General features: G+C 35.2%; 2 protein-coding genes and 2 non-coding genes across 4 annotated transcripts; 1 reads left to right on the top strand and 3 right to left on the bottom strand.

Moving 5' to 3' along the window:
* Positions 1-13,458: 13,458 nt before the first annotated feature.
* On the bottom strand, positions 13,459-17,019 carry cenph (centromere protein H). Its single transcript, XM_058636554.1, has 10 exons — positions 16,849-17,019; positions 15,819-15,955; positions 15,447-15,502; positions 15,308-15,353; positions 15,147-15,215; positions 14,977-15,033; positions 14,642-14,705; positions 13,959-14,010; positions 13,711-13,871; positions 13,459-13,618 (listed from the first exon to the last, which is right to left on the bottom strand). The coding sequence occupies exons 2-10, from the start codon at positions 15,884-15,886 to the stop codon at positions 13,526-13,528; spliced, it is 666 nt and encodes a 221-aa protein (XP_058492537.1). The 5' UTR covers positions 15,887-15,955; positions 16,849-17,019; the 3' UTR covers positions 13,459-13,525.
* A 217-nt stretch (positions 17,020-17,236) lies between these two features.
* On the top strand, positions 17,237-21,213 carry LOC131463502 (betaine--homocysteine S-methyltransferase 1-like). Its single transcript, XM_058635244.1, has 8 exons — positions 17,237-17,374; positions 18,025-18,157; positions 18,613-18,725; positions 18,804-18,995; positions 19,186-19,333; positions 19,431-19,613; positions 20,551-20,779; positions 20,960-21,213. Exons 1-8 carry the CDS (start codon positions 17,354-17,356, stop codon positions 21,051-21,053), a joined length of 1,113 nt encoding a protein of 370 aa, XP_058491227.1. The 5' UTR covers positions 17,237-17,353; the 3' UTR covers positions 21,054-21,213.
* Positions 21,214-21,878: 665 nt separating this feature from the next.
* On the bottom strand, positions 21,879-21,950 carry trnaq-cug (transfer RNA glutamine (anticodon CUG)). Its single transcript has one exon. It is a non-coding gene; the product is annotated as a tRNA-Gln (tRNA).
* A 940-nt stretch (positions 21,951-22,890) lies between these two features.
* trnaq-uug (transfer RNA glutamine (anticodon UUG)) lies at positions 22,891-22,962 on the bottom strand. Its single transcript has one exon. It is a non-coding gene; the product is annotated as a tRNA-Gln (tRNA).
* Between the last annotated feature and the right edge of the window lie 298 nt (positions 22,963-23,260).

The raw sequence follows: 23,260 nt of genomic DNA, 5'->3' as shown, positions 1-23,260 counted from the left end.
AGCAGAGAGAGCAGTCCCTGGTGGGCCGTGGAGGTACTACAGGTTGGTCGTTAGAGGAATATGATTTTTTATGTTCGTAAACAAGTTTCAAATAGTTTAAACGTTTTATGACTCATTTGTTTGTATGGACATATTATTACTTTTATTTTTTTCATTTCCATATTTGACCTAGTTTCCATTTGTTAGTTGATTGTGCTCATGTTTTAGTGGGCTTAATCTGAATATGTATTCTCTTTAATATTTGACTACCATGTTTATATACATTTGTGGGTTTTTTTATGTCTTTGATCTTGTTTTTTATTTGTGAATCACTATTTGTGCAATATAAGTGTTTTGCAGAATTGAATATTTAAACAATTATATATACTGTATATCTATTCACAATCTTTTTTGTGTGTGTGCTGACCATGAAAGTTTTGGTGGGTCATTTAAAAATTTCATTTGTAAAAGTGTTCATGTTTAGAAAAGTTTGAGCTTGTAGATATTGCACACTCAAAAAATGTCATAGTATAGTATGTCGTCCAAAATCTGTCAAAAAAGTCAAGGAAACTATGACTTTTTTGACCAATTTTGAACGACATACAATACTATGACTTTTTTGACCAATTTTGAACGACATACTATACTATGACTTTTTTTATCGATTTTGGACGACATACTATACTATGTCTTTTTTGACCGATTTTGGACAACATACTATACTATGACTTTTTTGGTGATTTGGACGACGTGCTATATGATCACTTTTTTGACCGATTTTTGACGACATATTATACTATGACTTTTTTGACCAATTTTGGACGACATGCTATACTATGACTTTTTTGACCGATTTTGGACGACATGCTATACTATGACTTTTTTGACCGATTTTGGACAACATACTATACTATGACTTTTTTGACCAATTTTGAATGACATACTATAATATGACTTTTTTATCGATTTTGGACGACAAACTATACTATGTCTTTTTTGACCGATTTTGGACAACATACTATACTATGACTTTTTTGAACGATTTTAGACGACATGCTATACTATGACTTTTTTTACCGATTTTGGACGACATGCTATACTATGACTTTTTTGACCGATTTTGGACAACATACTATACTATGACTTTTTTGAACGATTTTAGACGACATGCTATACTATGACTTTTTTGAACCATTTTAGACGACATGCTATACTATGACTTTTTTGACCAATTTTGAACGACATACAATACTATGACTTTTTTGACCAATTTTGAACGACATACTATACTATGACTTTTTTTACCGATTTTGGACGACATACTATACTATGACATTTTTTGGTGATTTTGGACGACATGTTATACTATGACTTTTTTGACCGATTTTGGACAACATACTATGACTTTTTTGGTGATTTTGAACGACATACAATACTATGACTTTTTTGACCAATTTTGAACGACATACTATACTATGACTTTTTTATCGATTTTGGACGACATACTATACTATGTCTTTTTTGGTGATTTGGACGACATGCTATACTATGACTTTTTTTACCGATTTTGGACGACATGCTATACTATGACTTTTTTGACCGATTTTGGACAACATACTATACTATGACTTTTTTTAACGATTTTGGACGACATGCTATACTATGACTTTTTTGACCAATTTTGAACGACATACAATACTATGACTTTTTTGACCAATTTTGAACGACATACTATGACTTTTTTGGTGATTTTGGACGACATACTATACTATGACCATTTTGACCAATTTTGGACGACATGCTATACTATGACTTTTTTGAACGATTTTGGACGACATACTATACTATGACTTTTTCTGGTGATTTTGGACGACATGCTATACTATGACGTTTTTGACCGATTTTGGACGACATACTATACTATGACCATTTTGACCAATTTTGGACGACATGCTATACTATGACTTTTTTGAACGATTTTGGACGACATACTATACTATGACTTTTTCTGGTGATTTTGGACGACATGCTATACTATGACGTTTTTGACCGATTTTGGACGACATGCTATACTATGACGTTTTTGACCGATTTTGGACGACATGCTATACTATGACTTTTTTGACCGATTTTGGACGACATACTATACTATGACTTTTTTGACCGACTTTGGACGACATACTATACTATGACATTTTTTGGTGATTTTGGACGACATGTTATACTATGACTTTTTTGACCGATTTTGAACGACATACTATACTATGGCCTTTTTGACCAATTTTGGACGACATACTATACTATGACTTTTTTGGTGATTTTGGACGACATGCTATACTATGACGTTTTTGACCGATTTTGGACGACATGCTATACTATGACTTTTTTGACTGACTTTGGACGACATACTATATTATGACTTTTTTGACTGATGCTGGATGACATCATGTTATTTGTACAGATTAATTAGTGTGCGTAGAAAGTTTTAGTTTTCAGATGGCCAAGCGGTCTATGACGCTCTCCTTACAGTGCCAGCCTTTCCTCAAAAGACACTGGTTCGAATCCCAACCATGACAATAACTAAAGAATGAGTGTTTTTGGATGATATACCATACTATTACTTTTTTGAGTTATTTTGGACAACATACTATACTATGACATTTTTTGGTGATTTTGGACGACATACTATACTATGACTTTTTTGACCGATTTTGAACGACATACAATACTATGAGTTTTTTGACCAATTTTGAACGACATGCTATACTATGACTTTTTTACCGATTTTGGACGACATACTATACTATGACTTTTTTGACCGATTTTGGACGACATACTATACTATGACTTTTTTGACTTATGCTGGATAACATCATGTTATTTGTACAGATTAATTAGTGTCCATAGAAAGTTTTTGTTTTCAGATGGCCAAGCGGTCTATGACGCTCTCCTTACAGTGCCAAACTGCCTCAAAACACACTGGATCGAATCCCAACCATGACAATAGCTAAAGAATGTTTGAGTGTTTTTGGATGATATACCGTACTATTACTTTTTTGAGTTATTTTGGACAATTTTGGAGGACATGCTATACTATGACTTTTTTGACCAATTTTGAACGACATACAATACTATGACTTTTTTGACCAATTTTGAACAACATACTATACTATGACATTTTTTACGGATTTTGGATGACATGTTATACTATGACTTTTTTGACCGATTTTGGACAACATACTATACTATGACTTTTTTGGTGATTTTGGACGACATACTATACTATGACTTTTTTGACCGATTTTGAACGACATACTATACTATGACCTTTTTGACCAATTTTGAACGACATACTGTACTATGACTTTTTTGACCGATTTTGAACGACATACTATACTATGACTTTTTTGACCGATTTTGGACGACATACTGTACTATGACTTTTTTGACCGATTTTGAACGACATACTATACTATGACTTTTTTGAACGATTTTCGACGACATGCTATACTATGACTTTTTTGTCCAATTTTGAACGACATACAATACTATGACTTTTTTGAATGATTTTGGACGACATACAATACTATGACTTTTTTTACCGATTTTGGACGACATACTATACTATGACTTTTTTGACCGATTTTGAACGACATTTGAATGATTTTGGACGACATACAATACTATGACTTTTTTGAATGATTTTGGACGACATACAATACTATGACTTTTTTTACCGATTTTGGACGACATACAATACTATGACTTTTTTGACCGATTTTGGACGACATTCTATACTATGACTTTTTTGTCCAATTTTGAACGACATACTATACTATGACTTTTTTGGTGATTTTGGACGACATACAATACTATGACTTTTTTTACCGATTTTGGACGACATACTATACTATGACTTTTTTGACCGATTTTGGACGACATGCTATACTATGACTTTTTTGACCAAGTTTGAACAACATACAATACTATGACTTTTTTGACCAATTTTGAATGACATACAATACTATGACTTTTTTTACCGATTTTGGACGACATACTATACTATGACTTTTTTGACCGATTTTGGACGACATACTATACTATGACTTTTTTGACCGATTTTGAACGACATACTATACTATTACCTTTTTGACCAATTTTGGACGACATGCTATACTATGACTTTTTTTACCGATTTTTGACGACATGCTATACTATGACTTCTTTGACCAATTTTGGACGACATACAATACTATGACTTTTTTGACTAATTTTGAACGACATACAATACTATGACTTTTTTTTAACGGATTTTGGACGACATACTATACTATGACTTTTTTGACCGATTTTGGACGACATACTGTACTATGACTTTTTTGACCGATTTTGAACGACATACTATACTATGACTTTTTTGGTGATTTTGGACGACATGCGAGACTATGACTTTTTTGACCAATTTGGAACGACATACAATACTATGACTTTTTTTACCGATTTTGGACGACATACTATACTATGACTTTTTTTACCGATTTTGGACGACATTCTATACTATGACTTTTTTGACCAATTGTGAACGACATACAATACTATGACTTTTTTGACCAATTTTGAATGACATACAATACTATGACTTTTTTTACCGATTTTGGACGACATACTATACTATGACTTTTTTGACCGATTTTGGACGACATACTATACTATGACTTTTTTGACCGATTTTGAACGACATACTATACTATGACTTTTTTGTCCGATTTTGAACGACATACTGTACTATGACTTTTTTGGTGATTTTGGACGACATGCATGTCGAATGACTTTTTTTACCGATTTTGGACGACATGCTATACTATGACTTTTTTGACCAATTTGGAACGACATACAATACAATGACTTTTTTTACCGATTTTGGACGACATACTATACTATGACTTTTTTGACCGATTTTGGACGACATGCTATACTATGACTTTTTTGACCAATTTTGGACGACATGCTATACTATGACTTTTTTGACCAATTTTGAACGACATACAATACTATGACTTTTTTGACCAATTTTGAATGGCATACAATACTATGACTTTTTTTACCAATTTTGGACGACATACTATACTATGACTTTTTTTACCGATTTTGGACGACATACTATACTATGACTTTTTTGACCGATTTTGGACGACATACTATACTATGACTTTTTTGACCGATTTTGAACGACATACTATACTATGACCTTTTTGACCAATTTTGGACGACATGCTATACTATGACTTTTTTTACCGATTTTGGACGACATACTATACTATGACTTTTTTGACCGATTTTGGACGACATACTATACAATGACTTTTTTGACCGATTTTGAACGACATACTATACTATGACTTTTTTGTCCGATTTTGAACGACATACTATATACTATGACTTTTTTGGTGATTTTGGACGACATGCTATACTATGACGTTTTTGACCGATTTTGGACGACATGCTATACTATGACTTTTTTGACCAATTTGGAACGACATACAATACAATGACTTTTTTTACCGATTTTGGACGACATACTATACTATGACTTTTTTGACCGATTTTGGACGACATGCTATACTATGACTTTTTTGACCAATTTTGGACGACATGCTATACTATGACTTTTTTGACCAATTTTGAACGACATACAATACTATGACTTTTTTTACCAATTTTGGACGACATACTATACTATGACTTTTTTTACCGATTTTGGACGACATACTATACTATGACTTTTTTGACCGATTTTGGACGACATACTATACTATGACTTTTTTGACCGATTTTGAACGACATACTATACTATGACCTTTTTGACCAATTTTGGACGACATGCTATACTATGACTTTGTTTACCGATTTTGGACGACATACTATACTATGACTTTTTTGACCGATTTTGGACGACATACTATACTATGACTTTTTTGACCGATTTTGAACGACATACTATACTATGACTTTTTTGTCCGATTTTGAACGACATACTATATACTATGACTTTTTTGGTGATTTTGGACGACATGCTATACTATGACGTTTTTGACCGATTTTGGACGACATGCTATACTATGACTTTTTTGACCAATTTGGAACGACATACAATACAATGACTTTTTTTACCGATTTTGGACGACATACTATACTATGACTTTTTTGACCGATTTTGGACGACATGCTATACTATGACTTTTTTGACCAATTTTGGACGACATGCTATACTATGACTTTGTTGACCAATTTTGAACGACATACAATACTATGACTTTTTTGACCAATTTTGAATGGCATACAATACTATGACTTTTTTTTAACCAATTTTGGACGACATACTATACTATGACTTTTTTTACCAATTTTGGACGACATACTATACTATGACTTTTTTGACCGATTTTGGACGACATACTATACTATGACCTTTTTGACCAATTTTGGACGACATGCTATACTATGACTTTTTTTACCGATTTTGGACGACATACTATACTATGACTTTTTTGACCGATTTTGGACGACATACTATACTATGACTTTTTTGACCAATTTTGAACGACATACTATACTATGACTTTGTTGACCAATTTTGAACGACATACAATACTATGACATTTTTGACCAATTTTGAATGGCATACAATACTATGACTTTTTTTACCAATTTTGGACGACATACTATACTATGACTTTTTTTACCGATTTTGAACGACATACTATATACTATGACTTTTTTGTCCGATTTTGAACGACATACTATACTATGACTTTTTTGGTGATTTTGGACGACATGCTATACTATGACGTTTTTGTCCGATTTTGAACGACATACTATACTATGACTTTTTTGGTGATTTTGGACGACATGCTATACTATGACGTTTTTGACCGATTTTAGACGACATGCTATACTATGACTTTTTTGACCAATTGTGAACAACATACAATACTATGACTTTTTTGACCAATTTTGAATGACATACAATACTATGACTTTTTTTTACCGATTTTGGACGACATACTATACTATGACTTTTCTGACCGATTTTGGACGACATACTATACTATGACTTTTTTGACCAATTTGGAACGACATACAATACTATGACTTTTTTTACCGATTTTGGACGACATACTATACTATGACTTTTTTGTCCGATTTTGAACGACATACTATACTATGACTTTTTTGGTGATTTTGGACGACATGCTATACTATGACGTTTTTGACCGATTTTAGACGACATGCTATACTATGACTTTTTTGACCAATTGTGAACGACATACAATACAATGACTTTTTTTACCGATTTTGGACGACATACTATACTATGACTTTTTTGACCGATTTTGGACGACATGCTATACTATGACTTTTTTGACCAATTTTGAACGACATACAATACTATGACTTTTTTGACCAATTTTGAATGGCATACAATACTATGACTTCTTTGACCAATTTTGGACGACATACAATACTATGACTTTTTTCCCGATTTTGGACGACATACTATACTATGACTTTTTTGACCGATTTTGGACTAAATACTATACTATGTCTTTTTTGACCTTTTTGGACAAAATACTATACTATGACTTTTTTGAACGATTTTGGACGACATGCTATACTATGACTTTTTTGACCAATTTTGAACGACATACAATACTATGACTTTTTTGACCAATTTTGAACGACATACAATACTATGACTTTTTTCCCGATTTTGGACGACATACTATACTATGACATTTTTTACCAATTTTGGACGACATGTTATACTATGACTTTTTTGACCGATTTTGGACAACATACTATACTATGACTATTTTGACCGATTTTGGACGACATGCTATACTATGACTTTTTTGACCAATTTTGAACGACATACAATACTATGACTTTTTTGACCAATTTTGAATGGCATACAATACTATGACTTTTTTTACCGATTTTGGACGACATACTATACTATGACTTTTTTTGACCGATTTTGGACAACATACTATACTATGACTATTTTGACCGATTTTGGACGACATGCTATACTATGACTTTTTTGACCAATTTTGAACGACATACAATACTATGACTTTTTTGACCAATTTTGAATGGCATACAATACTATGACTTTTTTTACCGATTTTGGACGACATACTATACTATGACTTTTTTGACCGATTTTGGACGACATACTATACTGTGACTTTTTTGACCGATTTTGAACGACATGCTATACTATGACTTCTTTGACCAATTTTGGACGACATACAATACTATGACTTTTTTGACTAATTTTGGACGACATACAATACTATGACTTTTTTTTTACCGATTTTGGACGACATACTATACTATGACTTTTTTGACCGATTTTGGACGACATACTGTACTATGACTTTTTTGTCCGATTTTGAACGACATACTATACTATGACTTTTTTGGTGATTTTGGACGACATGCTATACTATGACTTTTTTGACCAATTTGGAACGACATACAATACTATGACTTTTTTTACCGATTTTGGACGACATACTATACTATGACTTTTTTGACCGATTTTGGACGACATTCTATACTATGACTTTTTTGACCAATTGTGAACGACATACAATACTATGACTTTTTTGACCAATTTTGAATGACATACAATACTATGACTTTTTTTACCGATTTTGGACGACATACTATACTATGACTTTTTTGACCGATTTTGGACGACATACTATACTATGACTTTTTTGACCGATTTTGGACGACATACTATACTATGACTTTTTTGACCGATTTTGGACGACATTCTATACTATGACTTTTTTGACCGATTTTGAACGACATACTATACTATGACCTTTTTGACCAATTTTGGACGACATGCTATACTATGACTTTTTTTACCGATTTTTGACGACATGCTATACTATGACTTCTTTGACCAATTTTGGACGACATACAATACTATGACTTTTTTGACCAATTTTGAATGACATACAATACTATGACTTTTTTGACCGATTTTGGACGACATACTATACTATGACTTTTTTGAACGACATACTATACTATGACCTTTTTGACCAATTTTGGACGACATGCAATACTATGACTTTTTTTACCGATTTTTGACGACATGCTATACTATGACTTCTTTGACCAATTTTGGACGACATACAATACTATGACTTTTTTGACTAATTTTGAACGACATACAATACTATGACTTTTTTTTTACCGATTTTGGACGACATACTATACTATGACTTTTTTGACCGATTTTGGACGACATACTGTACTATGACTTTTTTGACCGATTTTGAACGACATACTATACTATGACTTTTTTGGTGATTTTGGACGACATGCTATACTATGACTTTTTTGACCAATTTGGAACGACATACAATACTATGACTTTTTTTACCGATTTTGGACGACATACTATACTATGACTTTTTTGACTGATTTTGGACGACATTCTATACTATGACTTTTTTGACCAATCGTGAACGACATACAATACTATGACTTTTTTGACCAATTTTGAATGACATACAATACTATGACTTTTTTTACCGATTTTGAACGACATACTATACTATGACTTTTTTGTCCGATTTTGAACGACATACTATACTATGACTTTTTTGGTGATTTTGGACGACATGCTATACTATGACGTTTTTGACCGATTTTGGACGACATGCTATACTCTGACTTTTTTGACCAATTTGGAACGACATACAATACAATGACTTTTTTTTACCGATTTTGGACGACATACTATACTATGACTTTTTTGACCGATTTTGGACGACATGCTATACTATGACTTTTTTGACCAATTTTGAACGACATACAATACTATGACTTTTTTGACCAATTTTGAATGGCATACAATACTATGACTTTTTTTACCGATTTTGAACGACATACTTTACTATGACTTTTTTGGTGATTTTGGACGACATGCTATACTATGACTTTTTTGACCGATTTTGGACGACATGCTATACTATGACTTTTTTGACCAATTTGGAACGACATACAATACTATGACTTTTTTCCCGATTTTGGACGACATACTATACTATGACATTTTTTACCAATTTTGGACGACATGTTATACTATGACTTTTTTGACCGATTTTGGACAACATACTATACTATGACTATTTTGACCGATTTTGGACGACATGCTATACTATGACTTTTTTGACCAATTTTGAACGACATACAATACTATGACTTTTTTGACCAATTTTGAATGGCATACAATACTATGACTTTTTTTACCGATTTTGGACGACATACTATACTATGACTTTTTTGACCGATTTTGGACGACATACTATACTGTGACTTTTTTGACCGATTTTGAACGACATGCTATACTATGACTTCTTTGACCAATTTTGGACGACATACAATACTATGACTTTTTTGACTAATTTTGAACGACATACAATACTATGACTTTTTTTTTACCGATTTTGGACGACATACTATACTATGACTTTTTTGACCGATTTTGGACGACATACTGTACTATGACTTTTTTGTCCGATTTTGAACGACATACTATACTATGACTTTTTTGGTGATTTTGGACGACATGCTATACTATGACTTTTTTGACCAATTTGGAACGACATACAATACTATGACTTTTTTTACCGATTTTGGACGACATACTATACTATGACTTTTTTGACCGATTTTGGACGACATTCTATACTATGACTTTTTTGACCAATTGTGAACGACATACAATACTATGACTTTTTTGACCAATTTTGAATGACATACAATACTATGACTTTTTTTACCGATTTTGGACGACATACTATACTATGACTTTTTTGACCGATTTTGGACGACATACTATACTATGACTTTTTTGACCGATTTTGGACGACATTCTATACTATGACTTTTTTGACCGATTTTGAACGACATACTATACTATGACCTTTTTGACCAATTTTGGACGACATGCTATACTATGACTTTTTTTACCGATTTTTGACGACATGCTATACTATGACTTCTTTGACCAATTTTGGACGACATACAATACTATGACTTTTTTGACCAATTTTGAATGACATACAATACTATGACTTTTTTGACCGATTTTGGACGACATACTATACTATGACTTTTTTGAACGACATACTATACTATGACCTTTTTGACCAATTTTGGACGACATGCAATACTATGACTTTTTTTACCGATTTTTGACGACATGCTATACTATGACTTCTTTGACCAATTTTGGACGACATACAATACTATGACTTTTTTGACTAATTTTGAACGACATACAATACTATGACTTTTTTTTTACCGATTTTGGACGACATACTATACTATGACTTTTTTGACCGATTTTGGACGACATACTGTACTATGACTTTTTTGACCGATTTTGAACGACATACTATACTATGACTTTTTTGGTGATTTTGGACGACATGCTATACTATGACTTTTTTGACCAATTTGGAACGACATACAATACTATGACTTTTTTTACCGATTTTGGACGACATACTATACTATGACTTTTTTGACCAATCGTGAACGACATACAATACTATGACTTTTTTGACCAATTTTGAATGACATACAATACTATGACTTTTTTTACCGATTTTGAACGACATACTATACTATGACTTTTTTGTCCGATTTTGAACGACATACTATACTATGACTTTTTTGGTGATTTTGGACGACATGCTATACTATGACGTTTTTGACCGATTTTGGACGACATGCTATACTCTGACTTTTTTGACCAATTTGGAACGACATACAATACAATGACTTTTTTTTACCGATTTTGGACGACATACTATACTATGACTTTTTTGACCGATTTTGGACGACATGCTATACTATGACTTTTTTGACCAATTTTGAACGACATACAATACTATGACTTTTTTGACCAATTTTGAATGGCATACAATACTATGACTTTTTTTACCGATTTTGAACGACATACTATACTATGACTTTTTTGGTGATTTTGGACGACATGCTATACTATGACTTTTTTGACCGATTTTGGACGACATGCTATACTATGACTTTTTTGACCAATTTGGAACGACATACAATACAATGACTTTTTTTACCGATTTTGGACGACATACTATACTATGACTTTTTTGACCGATTTTGGACGACATGCTATACTATGACTTTTTTGACCAATTTTGAACGACATACAATACTATGACTTTTTTGACCAATTTTGAATGGCATACAATACTATGACTTTTTTTACCGATTTTGGACGACATACTATACTATGACTTTTTTGACCGATTTTGGACGACATACAATACTATGACTTTTTTGACCAATTTTGAACGACATACAATACTATGACTTTTTTGAATGATTTTGGACGACATGCTATACTATGACTTTTTAGACCAATTTTGAACGACATACAATACTATGACTTTTTTTACCGATTTTGGACGACATGCTATACTATGACTTTTTTGACCGATTTTGGACGACATACTATACTATGACTTTTTTGACCAATTTTGACCGACATACTATACTATGACTTTTCTGACCGATTTTGACAACATACTATACTATGACTTTTTTGACGACATACTATATTGTCCAAATGTGAAAAAAATGTTATACGTCCAAAGTATCTCATCCAAAATGTGACAAAAAAAGTCATAGGTTAGTATCTCGTCCAAAATGTGACAAAAAAGTCATAGGTTAGTATCTCGTCCAAAATCTGAAAAAAAAGTCATGGTTTTTAGTACGTCTTTAAAAATGTGACAAAAATGACAGTATGTCGTCCAAAATTTGTCAAAAATGTCCTAGTTTAGTATTTCGTCCAAAATGTGATAAAAAAAAGTCATAGTTTAGTATGTCATCCAAAATGTCACCAAAAAGTCATAGTTTAGTATGTCCTCCAAAAAAAGTCATAGCTACTGCCTGGGCGTGATCCTCATAGCCTCTGATCCATAAAAATAACCACAAAAATCTCCAAACAAACTCTTCTCCTGCCCACAATTTCCAACCTACAATCACCTAAAAGCGCTGAGTTCTGGTCAAAGCTCCTATTCACTACCATGTTAAAAATCTGCTTTGGAGTTTTTTAAAATCAAGACATGGGTGATTTTAAAACTGTAATTTCTCTGTCAATTCACACCTATTTTTCACAAATGTAGATGTGGGAGCTGCTGAAAGCTTCCTGACGCTCACAAACCAAATATATAATCCTTATCATCAACCGTTCTTGAAATATGGCAAAATCGGCAGCAAGAAGCAGGCACGATGAAAATTTCGCCGCAGTTAAAAAACAAATTATTGCAAAGTTTACCATCAAAGTCAGAGTAAACCCATTTGTCTAATCCATGTTGCATTTATCAGTGAATCACAGTGGTGGGTTTAGATTTTATTTAAAATAAGATATTTAAAAAAAAAAAACACAAACATAAATATGAGTGAATTAGTCCAAGACAGGAAACTCCTCCAGTGTCATGACGAGATCTCGAAGTTTTGGATCGTCCAGCCAGTGGACTTTACAGGCCAAGAGGATTCCCTGAGGAGAAACCCACCAACACCACACTGCACATTAACTACACATTCAGTCCGTACTGACATTAAACTGCATATTTATGTAGTATAAATTACCCTGAGGACGTTCTGTGTCATGATGGTTATCTTTTTATATTTCTCCATGTTGGCCAGACCTTTCTCCAGCACTGCTTTGTACTTCTCTATGTCTGGATGCTCTTTCTTAGACATCAACTCCTCGATCTCTTTCATTTTCTCATGTGTGAGACGTTTCATCTCTAAAAACACACACACACAAAATTAGACAATATCAAAATGACATTCTGAGAACTCATTTGTGAATTAAACTGTCCCACAGAACATACCAAGTCTCTTCTTCTGTACATCTGTTATTTCGTTTTGAAGATCTCTCGACTCCTGTTCCAAAAAAACAAGAGGGATTAACGTATTAAATCATCATTATATTAAAACAATACTCACATTTTAGTACCAGGGTTCCTACACTGTGGTTGACAATCAAATTTAAGTACATTCCAGGACCAATTCCTTCAAATTTAAGTGTCAACACCAAATGTGTTCACACAGCTTAAGACAGAAGGGCAACTTGTAAGAGCTGCCTCGCCCATGGCGATTGTCCTTGCATCTCCCATGCATCACATCATTTGCCCTCTCTTGCTTAATGTTACTCGCTCATTGTTCTGCATATATTGTAACCCAACACAAATAGTATGTTAGTAGTAGTATTTTAAAACACTTAAGATAAAAATTACAGTGTTATAAACTTAAAACATATACAGATTTCTTTGTCTGGTGAGGGGAGTGGAGGGACAGTTAAAATACAACTGCCACAACACTGCCAACAATATTTCCATATCGATCATGTCATAAAACATTGGCATATTTTAGTGTACAACTATTTTCCAACACCAACAAGGACCACACAAAATCAACAGCAGCATCAAAGTGACACACAATGTGCCTAGTTCTAAGCATACAATGAAAATTGTAAAACGATTCAGCAACTCAGAGAAACAACAAGGTGGCTTACTTTCTGAATTTGTTGGATATGTGAACACATGCCCATGCAGCGATTGCTTACAGCTTTCAGTGCACTAAAAAAAAGAGAAATATGCAAAATGATCAATTAAATTAAATATTAACGAGACATAAATTATGTTACAGTGTAATAGGGCTGCAACTAATGATTATTTTCATTATCGATTATTTTCACAATTAATTTGTTCCGTAAAATGTCAGAAAATGTTGAAAAATGTTGAAAATGATGAACAAAACCCTCTTAATTTACTCATTTATTTAGTAATCGAATAATTATTGATTATTTGAAGATTCGTTGCAGCCCTACTGTGCAGTGAGTCAACTTACTCAGCTTCTGCATCATTTTGTTTCAGCTTTTCTCCAATGGCATGCCACATCTGCATTCTGAAGGACACCAGTCAAATCAGTCAGCATTCAATGGCAAAGTAATACATACTGTACATTATCATTTATAAAGAGAAATCAAACCTCTATCACAGCTAATAGTTTCTGTTTACCTGTGCAGTGCCAGTGTGCTGTTAAAATAATTGGTCTTGACTTCTTCCAGCTCAGTGACATAATCTGGTCTGGAAAGAAAGATGAGAAACATAAATAAGCAGACTAAATTCTGCTCATAACTTGCCTTACACTTAAATCAAGATCTGCATCAAACACTCACAAATCTCTCTCCGCTTCAGATGTGCTGCATGACCTCTTATTCTTTCCTGTCAGCACAAGAAATGTGATTTAAATGCTCTGATTGTGTAAAAATGGGCACATTAAAAAAGTAAAGAAACAAAGAATGCGGAGTTGTATACCTGCATTGAGCTGTACAGCCATCTCAAAGCACTGGTTGGACATCTGCTGCTTTATTCTGTCAAGAAAGTCATTGCAAAGAGTCAAATCATTTAATCACCTGAGAAAACATTGAGCTCTCCCAGTAACACAGTTATCACCAACGTTAAAATACAGTGGTGTAAATAGGTCAAGCAAAATCAGCGACAGACTTTTCACAAGAGGCAGATTTATTCCCAAGAAGATAAAACTTCAAACACACTGGTATAGGGAAATTAGATTAGGATGGAGTGAAAGATAACGTGACTCCAATTATCATTATTATTACTATAATAAAAAAGTGTTTCAGAAACTAATTTCAGACTCAAGCTTTAAATCTGATGTGTAAGAGTAACCTCAGCATGTCCACAGGTGACATATTCTTCTGTCCAGTGGAGCCGTCAGGAGAAGGACCAGCCTCCATGGTGTGTGTTCGAGGTTCCCAAATCCTCACGCTGTCAGAACAAAGAACAATGAAGGTGCACAGAGGGACCTTCACAAGAGGAAATCTTGATTTAGTATTGTTCTCCTGAAGGTGCCAGGGAATGAATATAGAGGTTTTAGTATCCAAACGGGAAGAATGGAGACTGTAGGGAACTTTCTTTTAAGAGAAACAACAGTTGCTGTTGAATGAGACAATGGAAGAAACTGTATAAACAGTATAATCAGGGGCATCAGGGGCCTCTGATAACATAAAACAAAATATGATTATATTTGATTTGTCCTACTAAAAGCAGTCAGTAAAAAGTAAAAGTAATAAAGAGTAGTGCAATTGTCTCCACAAAACTGTCTATTTTAAGTAAGTAAGTTCACTCATAGTCAAAATTATATACATATTTTCTTATGTCAAATTTTAGTTATTTACTTTCATTCCTGAACAAATCAGTTTTAGTGGTTGAATGTTATGCTTGATTAATTTCTGACTTCTCACAGTGAGCCGGCTCAAATTTAGGTATAGAAAGGTAAATTGTGTTTGTTGTTTGCTAAATAAATAACAATAACATTTTTAGTTTTAGTTTTTTTTTTTAAAGACTTTTAAAATAACAAATATATGACCTAGAGTGTTCTCTACACTTGATCAAACAGGTTTCAAACCATTGATGAATGGCTGACAGGGATCACCACCATTAGACATATGACCTGGCTGGTTTCTTTAGATTCAATTAAGACTAATGATCTTGATTTTATTGAAGGTCAGTTGATTTTATTGAGGGTCCATTTAGCTGTTTGTTATTAGTAATGAAGGACTTAGGACTTAACTTTTCAATACAATACATATAACATATACAGCGTGACACAAACAGTGAAAGTCAAAATACTCATACGAACAGTTGATTTTCTCTATAAGAGGAACAATGAGACAAATGGAGTTAGATGATGACTTACCTTGCCCGATTTCGTTAACTTAGTCGCTAATTCCAAAATATTTATTTAAGGATAACTTAATCCTTCCTAATAATGTGTCGAATGCTTTAAAACTGTTTGTGAAATATGTGAACAGCTTTGCTCCCTGTTACCTCTAGGACGCTGGTTTTGTTTACATCAGTTAGTTTGAGAAGGAAACCCCGCCAGGAAATGACGTCACTCCCCCCCAACGGGCAGCAGCCGCGCAGCTCTCTCTGCTGGTACGGAGTTAGAAGTGTCTGCACAATAACACACAGTTCATGAAGTCTAAGGGCAGAATCAATAATTTGGTTTTAACTCTCACTTTTTATTTTCATATTGTTTATTTACATTTAAATTCAAGTACAGTATGTTCGCAAGCTCACACAAATAGCCCCCTCGATTAGTAGTACCTCGGGAATCTCGCGAGATTACACAGCTACTCAGACAGTAGCGCTGTCATACACAACTCTGTGTTACAGCGAATCTCACAGTCCAGTCGTCACAGATGGAAAACAAGAAGAGTAAGGTATGAGAGAACAACTCCGCCATAAATATAACTCTCTTTCTACTCACGGAGTGTTTATTATCAATGAATACATCATCGCGTCGCGTTAAACACAGATTCTATAATTTACTTAATCTGTAGAAAGATTGGAAACTGTGTTAACTGTATTCAACGATTTCAAATACAAACTGAGAGTTCTTAAGGCTGACATGCATTTAATTTGGATTCTTTTTATTTGTTTTCTGCTTGTGTTTTAACTGTGTAAATTTGCAACTGTAGAGTGTTTCTATTTGCTGCCTATCTTGGTTCTTAATCTCAATGGGATTTTCCTGGTTAAATAAAGGTTAAATTAAAAAAATAAATAAATACTTTGCCCAGCAATGGGAGAAACAGCATTTCTATATTAAAAACCTGGCTTTTTTTGTCAACTAAATAGACGCCATTGTGAATACATATTTTGGCTCAAAAACATCATTGTCACATTTTTTCCTAGTTTCTGCTATTAAAACTGCCACTGCACTAAATAAATACATGTATTAGTTCTCTCTTATTGAATTTTATTTTATTTTCAATCAATAATAATAAGGTTTGGGTTTGGCATTAAAGTTTTAGAATGCCGGATGTCACAATCATCTCTCCTGACCTTATCTTGTGTGTGTGTGTGGACTCAGGGTATCTTGGAGCGGCTCAATGCTGGGGAGGTGGTCGTAGGCGATGGAGGTTATGTGATGCAGCTGGAGCGGCGTGGCTACGTGAAGGCCGGACACTGGACACCTGAGTCTGCCGTTGAACACCCTGAAGCAGGTACATGTTATTTAAGCTGTCATTTACACATTACAGCAGACTGTGGTTACACACACTAGGGCTGTCACTTTTAATTTGAAAATTAAATATTATTTTAAACAAAGTGGGTGTGAAGTTTACATTCAAACTGTAATTACTCAGTAAAAAGGCAGGCAGCCAACTCATAGGCACCTATTTAAGTAGTACCACTCAGGAATTCAGGAATTCTAAGACAATAATTTGGTTTTCTTAATGTCATATAATCACGATAGTCTGAATAACCCTAACCCTAACCCAGGAAACCGTTTCCAATAAATCGATTTTCTCCTCTGCATGTATACTCAGACTCGGCAAGGAATTACAGGTCATTGTAAATTTGTTCAAACGTCATTGTTGGAATAAGTGACACGTTTTATGTTCATCTCTTTGAATGTGTTTTTCAATGAAGTGCAGCCTTTTCTCTTCTCCACGGTCAGTGTGGCAGCTGCACAGGGAGTTTCTGAGAGCAGGAGCTGACGTCATCCAGACGTTCACCTTCTACTGCAGTGAGGATAAACTGGACATCAGCGGCAACGTTCCAAACATCACTGTCAGTGAAAGAAAATCTCAGTAATAATTATCTCACCAGGACTCTGGTGACAGTCCAGTCTTTTGTTTCTTGATTCAGGGAGCTCAGATCAATGAGGCGGCCTGTGACCTGGCCAGAGAAGTCGCCAATGAGGGCGATGCACTGGTCGCTGGCTGTGTGTCCAAGACTCCCTGTTATGAGACGAGTCGCAGTGAGACTGACGTCAAGGCCATCTTTAAGAAGCAAATGGATGACTTCCTCAAAAAGGACATTGATTTCTTGATTGTAGAGGTATGAGCGTCACTCCACGAGGAATAAATGTGCTACAGATGCAAAGCAAATTCCTTGTTTTTCTCTTATGTTCTCCTCATGCATAAAAATGAACATAGCTTTGCATATACATGAGGCTCTTTTGTGTATTTGTTCCTCCGTCGTTTCCAAGACCAAAAGTGTTTTGATTCATTTCACCCTTCACCTGCAGTTTGTTGATCATGTGGAGGAGGCTGTGTGGGCAGTGGAGGTGCTGAAGACCAGCGGAAAACCAGTAGGTGCAACACTGTGCATCTCCCCTCACGGAGACATGGAGGGAGTCCCACCTGGAGAGTGCGCTGTCAGACTGGTCAGAGCTGGTACATCCACCTTCTGGGATCCTTCTCTTCATGTCTACAGGCCTGACAGCATGTTTCAGGTGTACAGTCTCCTAATATGTTTCACATGTGTGTGCAGGAGCTGACATTGTCGGGATAAACTGCCACCTGGATCCAATGACTTGTGTTCGTACGGTGAAGCTGATGAAAGAGGGATTAGAGAAAGCTGGTCTCAAAGCCCATCTCATGATCCAACCGCTGGGCTTCCACACACCTGAATGCAACTTAGGTGGATACATTAGCCTACCCGAGTACCCCTTTGGTAAGCATGAATAAAGAAAACACTGTTATATATAGAGCTCTGGTAACTGATGTCACACAAACAAAGTGACGCCCGCTGGCAGGATACTACGCTGTTCACGTTTATAGACGTATATACTAGACAAGGCATAAATCACACAACGTGTCGGGAAAACTCGTCTCTTCTCTGGCCGTTTTCATCATAAATGTGAAGACTGTGACAACAAGGCTATCTTTAGAGTTGAATGTTTGTCACAAAGCCAGATTGCGTCCATTTGTTTCCCTCCAGGCTCTTGTAAACTTTCAGTGACTCTCTGGAGTAAGATGAAGCATTAACGTTAAGTCTGGATGGAAGGTCTGGAATAATGTCCGCGCCACCTTTGCCCCGGCAAACTTGTAAAAAGCATGCCGGGGCATTAAAAGGATCAGATATACATAGTCAGCAAGTTTTGTGAGTTCTGTTTCACTACTCATCCAAGAGGCTTCTTCATTTCTGACTAACTGTTTGAAAAAAACAGGCCTTCTTGGATTACATAATTTAGAGAAGACAGAAACCTCAACATCAAAATATACGGGAAAGCTACCCACACAGACCAATACCTGCTTTTTGACTCCCACCACCCACCAGAGCACAAGCTGCATACCCACAACAAAGGAAAGACAGACAAAGGAACAGAAACACATCAGGGGAACATCTAAAACCAAAACTGGGAATTCGTACTGACCTCTACATTGGGGAAACCACTACATAATTGCATGACACAGCACAGAAGCGCCATCTCATCTGGACAGGACTCAGCTGTCCACCTACATCTTGAAGAACAATGGACACTTTCATCTGATTATGACACCAATGAGACTAATTATATAATATAATAATAAACATGGAAGGCCTTTGAGTGTAGAGCTCATGTGCTGCATCTTCTCAGAATTGTCTGATGTTTTTTCTCTCTTGTCAGCGATGGAGTCCAGAGCAATGACCCGCTGGGACGTTCATAAATATGTCAGAGAGGCTTACAATGCAGGAATTCGCTACATCGGTGGCTGCTGTGGCTTTGAGTCTTACCACATTAGAGCTATAGCAGAGGAGCTGGCGGCAGAGAGAGGGTTTCTTCCTGCAGCCTCAGAGAAACATGGACTGTGGGGAGCTGCTCTGGAGCTGCACACCAAACCGTGGGTCAGAGCCAGGTGAGACTGAGTAGGAAAACAGAGTAGATACATGTTAATCTGCAGCACACACGTTATACATGCGCACTGTACTAACCTTAATTATGGAATATCATGATGTCATTAAACAGTTGGACCTTTCTTCACTTGACTGAGTTTGAGACCCCTGCCTTACACCAATTTAATTCCATTTTGTTTCAGGGCTCGCAGAGAATACTGGGAAAACCTTTTGCCCGCGTCTGGACGTCCCACCTGCCCGTCCATGGCCGCACCAGCCGACAATTATGGGAAGTAGCTTATATCCAAAATATTGACATCATAACTGTATATGACACAGTTTGTTGTCGTCTAAATGGTTTTGGATCAGATTATCCAGCTTTTTTAAACAAATAATGACCTTTTTTTCCACGTCTTTGTTTACACAATCATTTAACCAATAAATGATTTGTTTTCCATCTTTGTATTGTGTCTTTATTATTTATTATTTGACAGTGACGTGAGGTGACTCAGACAGTGTAATTCTCTATTTTTAAACTTAATACACTTTTCATATAATCCTACTAACACACACAATTCGTGTTTTTTCTTCTTAGAACTGTACATAATCCAAGCTACATAATGTTGACATTTTACATGTATGTTATTTTATAAGCAATCATTCTTAAGCAAATATTTGACTGCTTGTGTTTATTAAGAATACATGAATGTATCTGTAAAGCTGGAGCCTTTTGGAGAATATAGGGCTGAAGTAAAAATTGGACATTGGCCTAAGATTATATAACATGGTTTATGAGCATCAGTGTGTTATTAACCTGGATCAGGGTGAAGTTCAATTTGGAGAAGGACACCGGTGATAAAATCTCATGTAGAAGCTGCACATTACATAAATATACACACTTTTCCGGAGCACACGGAATCAGAGTCAGATCAAGTTTTAAAGACAAGGAGTTTGCCTCCACATTTTAAAAACAGAAAAAACGATATAATGTATGACCTTCACACAATATGAGTCCACTGTTAGTGATAGAGGAGTTATTTAAACATTAACGGAATCCAGATATGTTTGCATTAGTTTAGGTAATACCGTCTTGAATTTTTAGTGAAACGAAAAAAAAAATTCAGGTTCCACCGAGATTTGAACTCGGATCGCTGGATTCAGAGTCCAGAGTGCTAACCATTACACCATGGAACCGCTTGGCTCCAAAGGAGCTATATTTACGTATTTAAACTAGTAGGTGGATTCATGTTCACCTACTAGTATATTCATAATTCTAATTTATCTTGAAACAATCGACCCACTGATCAAGTCACAGGGTTGAAAAATCACATTTTTTTCACGTTCAAAACACGGAAATCCCAAAACACAAGCTGAAGCGAAAATTCCAGCATATTCAATAACGGAAGTGCTCGGGTCTGTGGGAGCGGTGGTTGTCGTGTTAGCTCTACGACCAACCGTTACGATACTCGGGTAATACTAAATTATTACTTTATTAAAAGACATTTACAAAGAGGTTATCCGACACTCGTTTCTCTGTAGTCAAACTATCTGACGCATAATTTTAACGCCTGAATTACAAAGGGATTTACGGTAAAACGCGTGCAAGCTAGTTTTTAACGACATCAACATCCGGTTTTCAAAATAAAAACACTCAGATCGCCGTATGTATGTACACGTTTGAAAGTACATCTCACATGTTTCAGAGACCCATTAATCGGACATAAGCATCTGTACAAGTAATGCATACATTGATATATGATAGTGTACTGTAAACCAGTTGTACTGTACAAAAAATATCGAATTCAAAGTCCAGATTCGCTCCTTTGATACGAAATTATTATCAACTTTAAGGTGTAATAAAAGCACAATTTTCTAAGCCTAGAGCGCCCTACTGCCGAATTGAAACAATGATCATAAAAACTGCGTTGTTACAGGAGCAAAATGTAAAAATATCACATCATGTGCAAAACGCAGGTGACAACGTGTTGGGTAGGTGTGCATTCAACGAATTCTTTTATTTCACGTTGTCAGAAGCTGTGTGTATATGTGACCATCTACACATACATGCGAAATCGTATTTATACGTTAATGTGTTAACCGTCTACTCATATGGCTCTCAGTGTTTAAAACAACGAGGTTCCACCGAGATTTGAACTCGGATCGCTGGATTCAAAGTCCAGAGTGCTAACCATTACACCATGGAACCGGACGACTCAACGGCTCCCCCTGCAGGTAACAATCCGACTGATCAGAGTAGATTTTGCATCTCTTACGAAAATTCATTTTGGCTAATCAAATGCTGCCATACACTCATTGTATTTGTATTTGATTTGATGTTGGTGGCTCTTCAACTTATCTTTACTTTGGCGTCAGCGTCCTCGGGGGAAACCACTTTTTGTTTGCGGCCACACAAGGTTATTTGTGATTACTTTTCTGCTTTTGCTTACGTTTAAATGTCCACACATGTAAATGAATGAAGATAAAGACAAAAGATTTCTTTGCTC

This window comes from Solea solea, chromosome 8 (assembly GCF_958295425.1).
Source record: "Solea solea chromosome 8, fSolSol10.1, whole genome shotgun sequence".
NCBI classification, from domain to species: Eukaryota; Metazoa; Chordata; class Actinopteri; order Pleuronectiformes; family Soleidae; genus Solea; species Solea solea.
Note: the sequence above shows the minus strand (reverse complement) of the source record. Positions and strands in the feature narration are given on the sequence as shown.

Bases quoted from the DNA above. Each gene is read 5' to 3' on its own strand.
- cenph (XM_058636554.1), bottom strand. From the start codon at position 15,886: ATGGAGGCTGGTCCTTCTCCTGACGGCTCCACTGGACAGAAGAATATG. The intron at 15,216-15,307 runs GTGAGTGTTTGA...CTTTCTTTCCAG, and splicing joins TCTGAAGCGGAGAGAGATTT to ACCAGATTATGTCACTGAGC. The intron at 14,011-14,641 runs GTAAGCCACCTT...TTTTTGGAACAG, and splicing joins ATATCCAACAAATTCAGAAA to GAGTCGAGAGATCTTCAAAA.
- LOC131463502 (XM_058635244.1), top strand. From the start codon at position 17,354: ATGGAAAACAAGAAGAGTAAG. The intron at 17,375-18,024 runs GTATGAGAGAAC...GTGTGGACTCAG, and splicing joins TGGAAAACAAGAAGAGTAAG to GGTATCTTGGAGCGGCTCAA. The intron at 19,334-19,430 runs GTACATCCACCT...ATGTGTGTGCAG, and splicing joins TGTCAGACTGGTCAGAGCTG to GAGCTGACATTGTCGGGATA.